The sequence below is a fragment of the Cyprinus carpio genome, chromosome B21 (genome assembly GCF_018340385.1).
Source record: "Cyprinus carpio isolate SPL01 chromosome B21, ASM1834038v1, whole genome shotgun sequence".
Lineage (NCBI taxonomy): Eukaryota > Metazoa > Chordata > Actinopteri > Cypriniformes > Cyprinidae > Cyprinus > Cyprinus carpio.
Window position 1 is genome coordinate 20,541,304 of NC_056617.1, and position 18,279 is coordinate 20,559,582.

Consider the following 18,279-nt stretch of genomic DNA (forward strand, 5'->3'; position numbering starts at 1 on the left):
AAAATGGCTTCACAGGCAAGGATATTGTGGCTACTAAGATTGCACCTAAATCAACAATTTATAGGTTCATCAAGAACTTCAAGGAAAGAGGTTCAATTCTTGTAAAGAAGGCTTCAGGGCGTCCAAGAGAGTCCAGCAAGCGCCAGGATCGTCTCCTAAAGAGGATTCAGCTGCGGGATCGGAGTGCCACCAGTGCAGAGCTTGCTCAGGAATGGCAGCAGGCAGGTGTGAGCGCATCTGCACGCACAGTGAGGCGAAAGACTTTTGGAAGATGGCCTGGTGTCAAGAAGGGCAGCAAAGAAGCCACTTCTCTCCAAAAAAAAACATCAGGGACAGATTGATCTTCTGCAGAAAGTAAAGTGAATGGACTGCTGAGGACTGGGGCAAAGTCATATTCTCCGATGAAGCCCCTTTCCGATTGTTTGGGGCATCTGGCCGGAGAAGAAAAGGTGAGCGCTACCATCAGTCCTGTGTCATGCCAACAGTAAAGCATCCTGACACCATTCATGTGTGGGGTTGCTTCTCATCCAAGGGAGTGGGCTCACTCACAATTCTGCCCAAAAACACAGCCATGAATAAAGAATGTTACCAAAACACCCTCCAACAGCAACTTCTTCCAACAACCCAACAACAGTCTGGTGAAGAACAATGCATTTTCCAGCACGATGGAGCACGGTGCCATAAGGCAAAAGTGATAACTCAGTGGCTCGGGGACCAGAATGTTGAAATTTTGGGTCCATGGCCCGGAAACTCCCCAGATCTTAATCCCATTGAGAACTTGTGGTCAATACTCAAGAGGCGGGTGGACAAACAAAAACCCACTAATTCTGACAAACTCCAAGAAGTTATTACGAAAGAATGGGTTGCTATCAGTCAGGATTTGGCCCAGAAGTTGATTGAGAGCATGCCCAGTCGAATTGCAGAGGTCCTGAAAAAGAAGGGCCAACACTGCAAATACTGACTCTTTGCATAAATGTCATGTAATTGTCGATAAAAGCCTTTGAAAACGTATGAAGTGCTTGTAATTATATTTCAGTACATCACAGAAACAACTGAAACAAAGATCTAAAAGCAGTTTAGCAGCAAACTTTTTGAAAACTAATATTTATGTAATTCTCAAAACTTTTGGCCACGACTGTATATATCAGTCTGGTGAGTAAACTAAACCATTTACTAGCCAGCGGCGATTCAATTGCCAAGGTGTCCGTAGAGGGTTGCATAAAAGAAAAATAAATAATTGTCACCCATACAATGTATTGTTGTCTATTGCTACAAATATATCTGTGCTACTTATGACTGCTTCTGTGCTGCAGGGACACAGATATAATGTAAACAAAAACTTTTACTTTGGACAGCCCTAATTAATTAATTTAAGTCAATGGACAAGTAATAAATCCAACTACCCAAATACCACGGTACATTAATATGGTAATTTATGGCAGGGTTCCTCAAATCTTGCCCTGGAGGGCCAATGCGCTGCAGAGTTTGGCTCCAGCCCTGATCAGACTCACCCTCCTGTGATCTTGTAATGATCCTGAAGTCACTGATTAGCATGCTCAGGTGCAGGAAAGTGGATCTCGTGGGCCAGATCCTGATTTATGGTGTTTCCATCTGATAGCATGACTGGAACTCTGTACACTACACTCACACTGTGTTTGATTTCTGAATATGATGATACATGGGTCACTCTAAAAGAGCAGATAATGCATGTTTGCTCTTTATCAGATTTGAGCTTCATTCCTGAAAATGCATCTCAGGGGAATATTGAGGCATCTTATTTTAGGCTTTTTTTAAAAAAATTCAGATTATCTGACCTGAACGTTTGCACATTTCAATTTGGTGTATTTGTATTTTAACAATATATATTATTTAAGGAGTTTTACAGAGACGGCTTAAACCTAGTCCTGACTAAAGTGTAAGTCTGAGCTGTTTCAACTGACAGAAACTTGCACTGACAGATCTTAAAACATACCAGTGTCTCAAGATGCACACTAGCGATGTGGCACAGTTATAAAAATTACTTAAATGTCCTAATTGAACTATGGCCTGATCCTGATTTAGTCTAAGCCTTGGCTGAGAAACCAGGCCCAGATCTGAGATTAATAAATACTTAAATCATACGCATGGGGTTCTTGATGCTGCTGAGGGGTGGGGGGGTGGACTTTTGTACAATATCTTCAACACAATGGTACAAAAACATTTGATTTCAAACTTTGACTGAATTTCATTCACTATATTAATATGAATGTTTTAGGACTTTACTGTGCAGCCGTGTGATTGCTGTCAGATAACGAGTTATTCTGAGGCTCTTCATTAGCTGACTGTGCATTATTTAAGGCTGTTCTGCTCGTTAGAAGAGACGGTCTGTGACACACTATCGCTCTGTTTTTAACGTTTGCATCACAGGAGCTTGAGCTTTTTGAGTTTTGTTTGCTCGTTTATCCTCTTCCCTTCTGGATTCAGTGGATGTGTCGTGATCTTCCTCCGGGTGAAGAGGACGTTCTCCTGCGTTAATCTGGTTAGGGGACTAGTTAAACCCATTGCGTTCTCAGTGTTTGGTTTGTAACGGACTCTTGTGTGTTTTGTGCCGCAGGTCCGTCACAGTACCCCGTTGGTGTTTTCCCGTCTAATCAGGGCTTCATGGCTCCGCTGCAGCCGGGCTTCATCAACACACCGCCGAGCAAAGGCCCGCCGCCAGCCATCTACTCCCAGCAGCCTCAGCGGCCTCCGCCGGCGGGGAACCAGCCCATGATGCACCGCAGCACACCGCCGCTCTTCCAGCCGCACGCTAACTCTGTGAACCACGGTACATCCCTCACCAGCCTGCTCCACGCTTCTGAATGAAGTCTGCTCACCACGCTGCATTCATCTCATTCAAAACACAGTCAAACAAGAAAACTGTCAAATATATTTAGATTTTACAATAGCTGTCCTCTATGTGAATAAATTGATTGCTGAGATCCAAGCTGTTTTTTCAGCATCCTTACTCCAGTCTTCAGTGTCACATGATCTTCAGAAATCATTCTAATATGATGATTTGCTGCTCAAGAAACATTTCTGATTATTATCAATGTTGAAAGTCTGGGGTAAGTAGGATATGAAACAACAAAAATGCAATTCATACTCTTATTCATGAAGGATGCATTAAACTGAGGAAAAGTGCCAGTAACGACATGAATAATGTTACAAAATATTTTTTGGACTTTCTATTCATCTGTGAATCCTGAAAAATGAAATGTATCACAGCTTACACAAAAATATTGTGCAGCACAACTGTGTTCAACATCAGAAATGTTTCTTGAGCAGCAAATCATCATATTAGAATGATTTCTGAAGATCATGTGACACTGAAGACTGGAGTAATGATGCTGAAAATACAGCTGCGCATCACAGAAATAAATTACAGTTTAACAGAGATTCACATAGAAAAATTTTTCTGAAGTGTAATAATAATTCACTGTTCCTACTGTACTTAATCAAATAAATGCAGCCTTGGTGAGCAGAAGAAACTCTTTTATGATTTAAGTATTTATTAATCTCAGATCTGGGCCTGGTTTCTCAGCCAAGGCTTAGACTAAATCAGGATCAGAAAAGTTGAGACACTTTCATAACCAAATTGAAGTTGCAGAGTAACGCAGAAAGAACACACACTGACACATGGACTCAAATAAAATCATTAATATTATTCATATGCATTAAACACACACACACACTCACTCACTCACGCACACACACACACTCACTCACTCACGCGCACACACACACTCACACACACTCACTCACTCACGCGCACACACACACTCGCACACACACACTCACTCACTCATGCACACACACTCACGCACACACTCACTCACTCACTCACGCACACACACACTCACTCACTCATGCACACACACTCACGCACACACACACACACACACACAGTCACTCACTCGCGCCCACACACACACAGTCACTCACTCGCGCCCACACACACAGTCACTCACTCACACGCGCGCGCGCTCACACACACATGCACACTCACTCGCGCACGCTCAGTCACACGCGCACACTCACTCACACGCGCACACTCACTCACTCACACGCGCACACTCACTCACACGCGCACACTCACTCACTCGCACGCGCACACTCACTCGCACGCGCACCCTCACTCACTAGCACGCACACTCACTCACTCGCGCGCACACACATGCACACTCACGTGCACACACTCACTCACACACACGCGCACACTCACTCTCACACGCACTCACTCACACGCGCACACTCTCGCTCACACGCTCACTCACACACGCACACTCGCTCACTCACACGTGCACGCTCACTCACTCGCACACGCACCCTCACTCACGCACACTCACGCGCTCACTCACTCACACGTGCGCGCTCACGCACACACTCACTCACTGACACGCACTCACTCGCAAGCACACACTCACTCACTTGCGCGCGCACACTCACTCACATGTGCACACACACATGCACACTCACTCACACGCACACACTGTCACACACGCGCACACTCACTCACTTGTGCACGCTCACTCACTCACTCACACACACACTCACTCCCTCACACGCGCACTCACTCACATGCTTACTCACTCACACGCACACACACTCACTCACATGCGCAATCACTCACACACGTGCACTCGCTCACACGCGCACTCACTTACACAATTACTCATGCGCACACACACTCACTCACATGCACACACTCACTCACTCACACGCGCACTCATTCACACTCTCACACGCATGCACTCACACGCACACACTCGTGCACACACACTCTCTCACACACACATTAACGCACTCACGCGCACACTCACACACACATACAAACCCTCACGCCCTCTCACACACTCGCTCACACACACTCACACGCAGATAGCACCTCGTCACTGTTTATCTGCACTCAAATTAACATACATGAGTAGATGAACATTTCCAGCTTGATGAATGCTCTTTAGTGCTACTCTATTTGCATGAGCATCCATATACAGTTCATACTGCCCTTTAGAAGCTACATGCTCTTAATGCATGGTTTCTTCTTCTGGAGCATCAGTGAGTGTTTGAACCTTCTGTAATAGTTGAGTTTGATCAAATAAATGCAGCCTTGGTGAGCAGAAGAAACTCTTTCAGAAAAGTTGAGACACTTTCATAACCAAAATCTGAGTTGAAGTTGCAGAATAATGCAGAAAGAACACACACTGACACATGGACTCAAATAAAATCATTAATATTATTCATATGCATTAAACACACTCACGTGCACACACACTCACTCACTCACTCATGCGCGCACACTCACTCACGTGCACACACACTCACTCACGTGCAAACACACACTCACTCACGCACACACACACACACACGCACGCACACACACACACACTCACTCACGCAAACACACACTCACTCACTCACGCGCACACACTCACTCACTCACGCACACACTCACTCACTCACTCACTCATGCACACACTCACTCACTCACTCACTCATGCACTCACTCCCTCACACTCACTCACACACGCGCACACTCACTCACACGTGCACACACACTCACTCACACACACACACACACGTCACCAAAACAAAACGTGCACACTCTCGCTCACACACTCACTCACTCACACGTGCACACTCACTCACACGCACTCACTCACACACGCGCACTCACTCACTCACACGTGCACACACACTCACTCACTCACGCTCACACTCGCTCACTCACACACGCGCTCACACACATGCACACTCACACGCGCACGCTCACTCACACTCACTCACTCACATGTCCACACTCACTCCCTCACACTCACTCACACACGCGCACACTCACTCACTCACATGTGCACACTCACTCACACACACGCGCTCACTCACTCACACGTGCACACTCTCGCTCACACACTCACTCACTCACACACGCTCACACACTCACTCACACACGCACACTCACTCACTCACTCACACACACACTCACACACGTACACTCACACGTACACTCACACTCACTCACACGCGCTCGCTCACTCACATGTGCACCCTCACACACAACACACACTCACTCCACTCACTCACACCGTCGCACCCTCACTCACTCACACGCACACACTGTCACACGCGCACGCTCACTCAATCACATGTGCACACTCACTCACTCACACGCACACACTCACTCACTCACTCACTCATGCACACACTCACTCACGCACTCACTCACGGTCTCACACACGCACTCACGCACTCACTCACTCACTCACTCACTCACACACTCACTCACTCACTCACACGCACACTCACTCACACTCATCACACACACACACTCACTCACACACACACACACTCACTCACGCTTGCACACACACACACACTCACTCACACTCGCGCACACACACACACACACAGTTACTCACTCGTGCACAGTCACTCACTCACTCACTCACGCGCACACTCGCTCACTCACTCACACGCACACACTCACTCACTCCTGCACACACTCACTCACTCACTCACTCATGCACTCACTCACTCACTCACTCACTCATGCACACACACTCACGCACTCACACACTCACGCGTGCATACACACACACACACAGTCACTCACTCACTCGCGCACACACACACACACACAGTTACTCACTCGTGCACAGTCACTCACTCGTGCACAGTCACTCACTCACGCGCACACTCGCTCACTCACACGTGCTCACTCACTCACACACGCGCTCACACACATGCACACTCACACGCGCACACTCACTCACTCACATGTGCACACTCACTCCCTCACACTCACTCACTCACACGTGCACACTCACTCACGCACACTCACTCACACACGCGCACTCACTCACTCACACGTGCACACACACTCACTCACACGTGCACACTCACTCACACACGCGCACACACTCACTCACACACGACTCACACACTCACTCACTCACATGTGCACACTCACTCACACACACGTGCTCACTCACTCACACGCGTGTCGACTCGCTCACTCACACACACGCACACTCGCACACACTCACACGTGCACACACACTCACACACGGACACACTCACTCACTCACACACACGCGCACACTCACTCACACACGCGCACACTCACTCACACGTGCACACACACTCACTCACACGTGCACACTCACTCACACACGCGCACACACTCACTCACACACGCTTACTCTCACACGCGCACACTCACTCACACTCGCACACTCACTCACACACGCACACTCGCTCACTCACACACGCACAATCACTCACTCACACGCTCACTCACTCACACACGTACACTCACACGTACACTCACACTCACTCACACGCGCTCGCTCACACACATGTGCACCCTCACTCACTCACACGCACACACTGTCACACGCGCACGCTCACTCAATCACATGTGCACACTCACTCACACGCACACACTCACACACACGCGCTCACTCACTCACTCACATGTGCACACTCACTCACTCGCGCACACTCACTTACTTACGCACGCTCACTCACTCACTCACTCACTCACTCACACACACACACACAGTCACTCCCTCACACATGCACTAACTCACATGCTTACTCACTCACACGCACACACACTCACTCACATGCACAATCACTCACACACGTGCACTCACACGCACACTCACTCACTCACTCACTCGCTCACACGCGCACTCATTCACACGCGCACTCATTCACACTCTCACACGCATGGACTCACACGCACACACTCGTGCACACACACTCTCTCACACACACATTAACGCACGCGCACACTCACACACACACATACAAACCCTCACGCCCTCTCACACACTCACTCACACGCAGATAGCACCTCGTCACTGTTTATCTGCACTCAAATTAACATACATGAATAGATGAACATTTCCAGCTTGATGAATGCTCTTTAGTGCTACTCTATTTGCATGAGCATCCATATACAGTTCATACTTCCCTTTAGAAGCTACATGCTTTTAATGCATGGTTTCTTCTTCTGGAGCATCAGTGAGTGTTTGAACCTTCTGTAATAGTTGAGTTTGAGTCCCTCAGTTGTCCTCAGTGTGAAAAGATGGATCTCAAAATCATACAGTCACTGCTGGAAAGGGTTCAAATACTCAAAAATGCTGGAAAACCAAAGAATTTGTGGGAGCTGAAGTATTTTTCTGAAGAACAGCAGACAGTTTAACTGTTCAGCACAAACAAGGGACTCATGAACAACTGTCACTAAACACAAAAACACAGCTGTGGATCAATCAGCTAACAACACAGTGTTAAAAATCAAGGCGATGTAAACTTTTGAACAGGTTCATTTTTATAAATTTAACTATTATTTTCTCTTGTGACTATATGTGAACATCTTTTACGTGAACTATCTTATTCAGGTCAGTACTAAATAAACAATAACATGCATTTTGTATGATCCCTCTTATTTTGGTAAAATAATTAACATTTAGCAGATTCTGAAAGGAGGGTGTAAACTTTTGACCTCAACTGAACTTGTTATTCATGACATAAATGAAACCTCATTGAATGTTTGGCACAACTTGGTCACTCTGATTCTGCTGTTATTATTTAATGACCTCACGTTAATTGAGCTGCATGTAGTATTTCTGCTTTTAGAAGTTCCTTTTCATTCACTGCAGGACCGTTTGAATGAGATGGTGAAGCCAATGCTGGTTCAGATTATGCAGAGTGAATAGCTTTATTCCTTGATAGTGTTGTGTAATGCTCATTGATGTTCTGCTTTCTCCTCTTCTGACGTGTAGCTCCTCCTGCGCTGAATGTTATGACTCCCCCTCAGACATTTGGTCCTCCTCCTCAAGGGGCCGGACCTCCTCTTCCTCCTCCAGCGGCCGTGAGAGGAACACCTCCTCTTCCTCCTCCTGCATTCGGTCCTCCTCTTCCTCCTCCAGGGGCTGTGAGAGGAACACCTCCTCTTCCTCCTCCTGCATTCGGTCCTCCTCTTCCTCCTTCAGCAGCCGTGAGAGGAACACCTCCTCTTCCTCCTCCTGCATTCGGGCCTCCTCTTCCTCCTCCACCAGCGTGCACCTCCTCTTCCTCCTCCAGCGGCCGTGAGTGGAACACCTCCTCTTCCTCCTTCAGCAGCCGTGAGTGGAACACCTCCTGCACACAGTGACGGTAAGAGAGCCGCATGAGTCAACCCTCTACATTGTGAGTGAATCAATCGCATATGCGACTAAATCTTCATTCCGGCAACTAAATGATGTCTAATATTAGCCAATGGCGATTCAATTGCCAAGGTGTCCGTAGAGGGTTGTGAGTGAGTGAGAGAGACAGCTCACCCAGATATTATCCAGAACAGAGAGTTGCAATAAGGCAAAAAACGGCCGGTTGCCGATCAAGTAAAGGCCAGAGTATATTTCGGCCGTCTGCGCATCTTCAGCATTACGTTATTTTCGTAATGAAGAGGGCTCGTGGACAGCCGCTCACCCCGTGGTACTGCGAATGTGTCGAGTTCATCCGTCCACGGTCATCTGCGGTTGAGTATACTTTTGAAAGCTGTGCGGACGCGGCTGTGCGCGAGATGAAAAGGAACGCTGAATGTGAAGTGTACCCAGGCCTTAAAGCCTTAGTTCAGCCAAAAATGAAAATTATGTCATTAATGACTCACCCTCATGTCGTTCCAAACCCGTAAGACCTCCGTTCATCTTCGGAACACAGTATAAAATATTTTAGATTTAGTCCGAGAGCTTTCTGTCCCTCCATTGAGAATGTATGTACGGTATACTGTCCACGTCCCGAAAGGTAATAAAAACATCTTCAAAGTAGTCCATGTGACATCAGAGGGTCCGTTAGAATTTACTGAAGCATCGAAAATACATTTTGGTCCAAAAATATCAAAAATGACAACTTTATTCAGCATTTTCTTCTCTTCCGGGTCTGCTGACGTGTTTTCTTTGTTATTGGGCGCACCAGAGAACACGTCAGCAGCGTCATACGTCAGCGGCGTCACTGCAGTGTTGTGAACGCGCTCACAACAGACCCGGAAGAGAAGACTGTCCTGAATAAAGTCATCATTTTTGTTATTTTTGGAGCAAAATGTATTTTCGATGCTTCAATAAATTCTAACGGACCCTCTGATGTCACATGGACTACTTTGAAGATGTTTTTATTACCTTTCTGGACGTGGACAGTATACCGTACATACATTCTCAATGGAGAGACAGAAAGCTCTCGGACTAAATCTAAAATATCTTAAACTGTGTTCCGAAGATGAACGGAGGTCTTACGGGTTTGGAACGACATGAGGGTGAGTCATTAATGACATAATTTCCATTTTTGGCTGAACTAACGCTTTAAGTTCGTCCATCCTACACACACGTGACTGAACGTTCGCACATACCGCAGGAACGGTATAATGGAAAATATTAGTGGTTTTGAAACCATGACATTTTCAAATCACGGTATACCTTGAAACCGGTAATCGGCCCATGCCTATTAACCAGGGACGCGTCAGGGTCTCGCAGGTAATACTATAGGTGCTCCAGAGAGGGGACAAAATGTCAAAAATGATGAGTGCATCCTGTTGCAAAACACTTGCATAGTAAGCAAAGTAAAAAGCCTTAATTGTAAACCAGGGCTATATATTAAAAGAAATGTAATCATTCTTAAATGAAATCTGTTCATCTTCTAAAGTGATTGTATCCCTTCATAAGACTTTATTAAAACTGTGTACATTTATTATGTGTATATATGTAAAACACACACATATATATCTGTTGAAAATATGTACATGTATTTACATTAGTGCTGTCAAACAATTAATCGCGTCCAAAATAAAAGTTTTTGTTTAGAAAATATATGTGTGCATTTTGAATATTTATTATGTACAGGTGCTGGCCATATAATTAGAATATCATCAAAAAGTTGATTTATTTCACTAATTCCATTCAAAAATTTAAACTTGTATATTATATTCATTCATTACAAAAAGACCAATATATAACAAACCTATATCCACACTCAATTTTGATTATTATAACTGACAACTAAGGAAAATCCCAAATTCAGTATCTCAGAAAACTAGAATATTGTGAAAAGGTTCAATATTGAAGACACCTGGTGCCACACTCTAATCAGTTAATTAACTCAAAACACCTGCAAAGGCCTTTAAAGGGTCTCTCAGTCTAGTTCTGTAGGCTACACAATCATGGGGAAAACTGCTGACTTTACAGTTGTCCAAAAGACAACCATTGACACCTTGCACAAGGAGGGCAAGACACAAAAGGTCATTGCAAAAGAGGCTGGCTGTTCACAGAGCTCTGTGTCCAAGCACATTAATAGAGAGGCGAAGGGAAGGAAAAGATGTGATAGAAAAAAGTGTACAAGCAATAGGGATAACCGCACCCTGGAGAGGATTGTGAAACAAAACCCATTCAAAAATGTGGGGGAGATTCACAAAGAGTGGACTGCAGCTGGAGTCAGTGCTTCAAGAACCACTACACACAGACGTATGCAAGACATGGGTTTCAGCTGTCGCATTCCTTGTGTCAAGACACTCTTGAACAACAGACAGCGTCAGAAGCGTCTCACCTGGGCTAAAGACAAAAAGGACTCTGACTCTTTCCCTGATGAAAGTAAATTTTGCATTTCCTTTGGATATCAGGGTCCCAGAGTCTGGAGGAAGAGAGGAGAGGCACACAATCCACGTTTCTTGAGGTCCAGTGTAAAGTTTCCACAGTCAGTGATGGTTTGGGGTGCCATGTCATCTGCTGGTGTTGGTCCACTGTGTTTTCTGAGGTCCAAGGTCAACGCAGCCGTATACCAAGAAGTTTTAGAGCACTTCATGCTTCCTGCTGCTGACCAACTTTATGGAGATGCAGATTTCATTTTCCAACAGGACTTGGCACCTGCACACAGTGCCAAAGCTTCCAGTACCTGGTTTAAGGACCATGGTATCCCTGTTCTTAATTGGCCAGCAAAACCAGCAAACTCGCCTGACCTTAACCCCATAGAAAATCTATGGGATACTGGGAAGAGGAAGATGAAATATGCCAGGACCAAAATGCAGAAGAGCTGAAGGCCACTGTCAGAGCAACCTGGGCTCTCATAACACCTTAGCAGTGCCACAGACTGATCGACTCCATGCCACGCCGCATTGCTGCAGTAATTCAGGCAAAAGGAGCCCCAACTAAGTATTGAGTGCAGTACATGCTCATACTTTTCATTTTTATACTTTTTAGTTGGCCAAGATTTCTAAAAATCCTTTCTTTGTATTGGTCTTAAGTTATATTCTAATTTTCTGAGATACTGAATTTGGGATTCCCTTTCAAGGGAACTTCGAACTGCGTCCTCTAGGGGTCGCTATGGGGAACACCTCGTCGTGACCTGTGTCTGAAGCATACAATGAAAAAACACCAACGAGTTGGCCGGCGACAGCCTCTGACGTCACTACCGGTGCGACTATAAAACAGGCGCCGGGATAACACGTCATTCTCTTCTTCGTCTTCAAAACTGACCGTTTTGTTTGAAGCGTGCATCTGAAAGGACCGGTAAGAGCGCTCTTTCTCTGTCTATCATGGCGACTACTAGCAAGCGTTTAGACGATGTGTGCATCTGTGTCGGCGTTATTTGACACCCGATGACACGCACAATCTTTACGTCATTTGTTTGGGTAAAGAGCACGCACGCGATGTCTTTGAGGAGGCAATCTGCGTGCATTGCGAGCGTTTTTTCAAGGAAAAAGCTCCGCTCTCGTTCGTCTCTCTTTCCGAGGAAAAAAAAAAAGGCAGCCATCTGCTTCCCGCGGTTCAGGACCTGCCGCTGCTGAGGCATGGAGGAGAATGAGCTCGTGAGAATTTCAGGTGGATCTGTCTGAATGGTTTAAAGAGGGACTTTCCCTTCCGCGCTCATAATGGCCTCGGGAGGATGATGTTATATCTTTAACACTTTCTGATACTGAGGTTAGCCACCCTTTCTGTATATACTTATGTGTAAATTGCTGGTGGTTATGTGTCTACTAATAAACTCTGTGAGTTTCCTTTGCAGTGCTCAGTTACAGTGTTTACTAAACACTCGTCAGCACCAGCCATCCGGCTTCATGTTCCGGTATTAGGCGGCTGAGATAACAGGTTTCTGCGGGAGCCTCCTTGATCATCAGGCCTGGCACAGCACTGCAGGGAATTTCATGGATGTCAGGCCAGGTCACCCTGAGGGGTCTCCTGGCCGCTTAGGTGCTGTCGCATCCAGCGGGAAGTGAAGGTGGCAGTTACAGAAGTCTTCTTGTATATGCTGCCTCAGGTGATGCTCCCCTCGCTAGAGGTTTATAAAATTTGAGCTTGCCTCTCCCGTGCGGTTTCAGCCCCTCTGCGATGCTTAGGAACCTTTAGGTACACACGCTAAGCTCTGTGTACTTTCTGAAAACCACATGGTGGTCAGTGTGCACGTGAACACTTTGCGCACTTTCTAAAAATCCACGTATTGGTAAGTGTGCACGCAAGACTCCGCGCACTTTCTGAAATCCTGTATGGTAAGGGTTACGCGCTCCGCTTCGTTCCCTTTCATGAGATGATTAGACCTTGGTTCCTTGGGCTCCATTCAGCCAGTGTGTATACGTTTATACACTTCAAGCATCGCTTCCCTCAACATGAGGGGCTATTTGGGCGATTCTCGTGGTAGTTTAGCAGCGCTCCCCTTTTCCAAGAAGGGTCGCCTATGAGCGTGCTACTCTGGATTCAGGAGTTCTCCTCTCATATGAGACTGAGTTCACTGTTTTTCCCAGAGCGCTCCAGCATTATTTCCACAGATCGAGTTGATGACTCTCAAACATACATTTTTGAGATGCACCATTCCATCTATGAGCTGCTCTATCAGAGTGCCACGAGAGCCCTTCCTTAGAACAGTATTAGAAAATCCATGCTATGGTAAGTGTGCACGTGAAGTCTTTGCACACTTTCTGAAATCCACACTGTGGTAAGTTCGCACGCTAGTACTCTGCGTTCTTTCTAAAATCCTATATGGTGAGGGCTTCGCGCGGTTGCTTCGTGCCCTTTCTTGAGTTGGTAAAAGCCCCGTTCATCTTGGGCGCCACTCCACCCATGTATCCTCGGATACCTATCTAAACAGGGTGTTGCTACTGGAGATCTGTTGAGACAGCTCCTTCAGCAAGCTTTTGCGGAAGCAAGCTGTAGCCCCTGTGTGACAGGCAAGACTAAGTATAAAATGCTAGGTTCCTAGCCGTATCCCTTTAAAGGAATCTTTCCTGATTCTAAGCCTTTAGCTCTACCACCGGGCCGAGGCCCTAACGATTAAGTTGGGTATGTAGCTTAGGCCTTTGGCCATAAAGGGGGTCACAGACAGCCGTCTAAACGTCCCGGGGGCAACTCCCATTGAAATGGTAGAGTTGGTACTTAGTGCTCGCCATGATTCTGGCCTGCACTCCCCTCAGCATGGCGGCGTGGGTATACTGTTCCCCATAGCGACCCCTAGAGGATGCAGTTCGAAGTTCCCTTGAAAGGGAACGTCTCAGGTTACGAATGTAACCCATGGTTCCCTGAGTAGGGAACGAGACACTGCGTCCTCTAGCTCCCTGCCATGCTTCGGACGCACGCTTCAGACGAAGAAGTGAATGACGTGTTTTCCCGGTGCCTGTTTTATAGTCGCACCGGTAGTGACGTCAGAGGCTGTCGCCGGCCAACTCGTTGGTGTTTTTTCATTGTATCCTTCAGACACGGGTCACGACGAGGTGTTCCCCATATAGCGACCCCTAGAGGACGCAGTGTCTCCATCCCTACTCAGGGAACCATGGTTACATTCGTAACCTGAGACGTTTTCCTTAGTTGTCAGTTATAATCATCAAAATTAAAAGAAATAAACATTTGAAATATATCAGTCTGTGTGTAATTAATAAATATAATATACAAGTTTCACTTTTTGAATGGAATTAGTGAAATAAACTTTTTGATGATATTCTAATTATATGACCAGCACCTCTATATATAAATACACACACATGCATTTGTATACAGTATTTTAGAAAAATGGTATTTATATATTAAGTATCTATGTATAATATAAATTATATGAATACAATTATAAACATGTAAATTCATGTAAATATTTTCAAAATATATACTGTATATGTGTGTCTTTATATATACATAATAAATATACACAGTACACACACACATTTTGTAAACAACTTTTATTTTGGATGCGATTAATCATTGTACAGCACTAATTTATATGGATTCATTTGTGTGTGTTGCTGTTGTGTGTGTGTGTGTGTGTGTGTGTGTGATGCTGTTGTTGTGTGTGTGTGTGTGTGTGTGTGTTATGGGTGATGCTGTGTGTGTGGAAGAATGGTGTGTGATGTGTGTGTGATGTGTGTTGTTGTGTCTGCAGGAGTGTTCCCGGCTCTCCCCGGTCAGATGCACCGGACGCTGGCCAGCTCTTACCCCTCAGTACAGCCGGTCTATCAGACGCAGGCGCAGCTCTACCCGCAGGTACGTCTGTCTCAGATCAGACTCGTGCTGTAGCTCTGGGTTCTCTCAGCACCGGCTAGTTTTCAGCTGCTCTGCATTTAAGCATATGCAGCATTTAAAATTCCAATAGCAATGTTATGAAAGGAATACAAATATGCATATGCTTAAATTCAGGAAATATAATGAACAAAGAATAAACGACTGAGATTTGTTTTGACCTTGAGGCTGATGAACTTAAGCAAGTCCTCTTACTGACCATTTGCTGAAAAAAATTAGTGTTTTTTTTCTCAGATTGTTTGTGCTTTATTGTCTGAGAGCAGAATGAAGCTGCTGTTTGTTCTGTTCTCTTGCAGCCACCTGCAGCCGTGGCTCAGCTGAGCCCCTCGTTAGCATCGTTAAGCCTGCAGTCTCAGCCTCCGGAGGCGCTGAGGGTCGTTAACCTGCTGCAGGAGCGCAGCCTGCTTCCTCTGGGATGCGTGCCGCCGGTGCCCTGTCTGCCGCAGGACCTGCAGAAGCTGAACTGCAGCCCAGAGTCAGTGCTCCTCTCTCTACGCTCTGCTGTGGGGTTTGTGCGCTCACTGACGGTGTTCTCGTCTGCAGGGTGTTCCGCTGTACTCTGACCAGCATCCCGCAGACGCAGTCTCTGCTGAACAAGGCCAAGCTTCCCCTCGGCCTGCTGCTGCACCCCTTCAAAGATCTCTCTGTGAGTCTCCACATCTCTCCGCTGCTACATCCAAACCGCTTCAGTTTTAGAACCGATTCCAAATTCCCAAGAACCAGGTGTTCGATGAGATGCGTGCATTTCCATTCTGCTTAACAATTCTTGCGTTTACGTTTTAATGTGATTTTAATACGATTTAAGTGCAGGAACGGAAAGACCTTGCACCCTGTTTGCTGCAGTGCAGATGTCTGCCGAAAACTAGGTCGGTATATCATCGCAAACACAGCTGTTTTTGTCTTACGTGAACAAACATGAACAAAAGAAAGACAACGCTTGTGTACAGTATTTTTAGATCTGCTTGTCTTCTGTGTCAGCCGTGTCACAAGGGTACATATTTTACGTGTATTTATGCTTTGGTTTGAAAGCAAGCAGCGCATCGGCCCAGCGCGTCTGACACAGAAGAGTGTACGCCACCTGTGTACTGCTCAGATTTGCCAAAATTGCGCTGCGCTGATTTGGAAGGACACAGAGGAGAGGAATTGTTGAATAAAGTCGTTGTTTTCTTCATGTACAAAAAGTATTCTCGTCGCTTCATAACGTTACGGTTGAATCACTGATGACGGATGGAGTATTCTGACGATGTCTTTCCTGGACCTTGACACTGTTATTTATTTGGCAGTCTATGGGACAGTCACAAGCCTCCCTGTTTTCATCCAAAATATCTTAAATTGTGTTCCGAAGACGAACGAAGATTTTACGGGTTTGGATGAAATGGGGGTACATGATTAATGACAAAATTTATATTTTGTGTGTGGAGTAACCCTTTAAAGAGACAGCAGACTTATAAACGCGCTGCCTGTAATTAATGTTAATCAAATAACAAAATTAGTTTTTTTATCTTATTGGAATCTAAACTAGCAGTCGATAAAACTGAAACGATACCCAAGCCTTCTGCTGAATTCTGAGAGCAGTCGAGCACCCAGAACTGAAACATCGTTTACTTCCCTCCTGTCCTTCTAAACCTGACTGACTTTCTTCTCTGGAAGGAAAAATTCAGTGTTTTGAATTTACTTTCGGGAATAATGAACAGAAATTGACGTTTTCCGTCTTTAAAAAGCTCACAGAAGCACTGTAAAAATATCCTAAATATCAAATAGACAGACAGTAAAAAGAAGAGGAAAAAATTACTTTATTTAGTCGCCAAATTCCAGAATTGTGTTGTTTAGATTAGCTTTAGCTGTTTTGTTTCTTTTTTTTCAGTCATTTTACGTTTACGTATGTATTTAAAACATTATTTGAGATATTAATCTTCAGCATTATTTGTACTGTGTAAATGCATTCATCTTACCTCAGGGCTGCACTAAAGCTGCCGTCTGTAAGTTTTGCCTCTTTGTCGCCATCCGTTTGAAAACCTGGGATTGCAGCTGTGTGCAGAATGATGTTCTGTGAGTGGGTTGTGCTCCAGCGCGGATGAATCTAATGTTTTGAGGTGAATGTGTGTGTGTGGCAGTCAGTCACTGCACCGGTGTGGATATTTACTGTACTTCACAATCACAGATTCTAGCCTACGTCTTGGAATATATGAGCTAAATAAGAATTTTCACCAGATATTGTCATCTGAAGAAGTAACAGGTCTGCCACGTTTATTCTGACCAACGAGGAAGATTACAGTAAATCTTGCTACCAATGGTGATTTAATCTAACGATCGATTAGCTCATATCACATCAAACCGTGCAAATTATTATTATTGTTAAACTTTATTATCAAATTCTTAATGTTAACAACGTCAGCATTGTGTGACTGTGTGTGTATAAGCGTGTGATTTCAGTTTATGTACAGTCTAACCTCTAATTGTCATTCCATTCAAATTTTATATTAAGAAATTCTTATGACCCAAAAAGCAAATTATGCTCCCTTCAAACTAGTTGTTTTTAAAATAGAGATCTTGTGTACTCCCAGGCGATCTGTAATTAGAAGCACATTTGAAACTGGAATATAATATCATTTAATTTCATTCACGTTTCATAAACACATACTCCTTTATGGATTACAATCCGCCATCAAAATGATGAATTGAATTGTTCTAGCTGCTGTGAGAAAAGGCTATAAACGCTCCACACCTGCAGGATCCT

The 18,279-nt window shown here is 45.2% G+C and overlaps 1 protein-coding gene across 1 annotated transcript in view; it reads left to right on the plus strand.

The window, feature by feature from the left end:
- The window catches only part of LOC109087229 (protein transport protein Sec24A-like), a 49,798-nt gene that overhangs the window by 6,700 nt on the left and 24,819 nt on the right, over positions 1–18,279 (plus strand). The window contains 6 exon segments of the mRNA XM_042748375.1: positions 2,594–2,806; positions 8,808–9,022; positions 9,084–9,180; positions 15,406–15,506; positions 15,839–16,017; positions 16,086–16,188. Of these exon segments, the coding sequence (XP_042604309.1) occupies positions 2,594–2,806; positions 8,808–9,022; positions 9,084–9,180; positions 15,406–15,506; positions 15,839–16,017; positions 16,086–16,188 (908 nt within the window).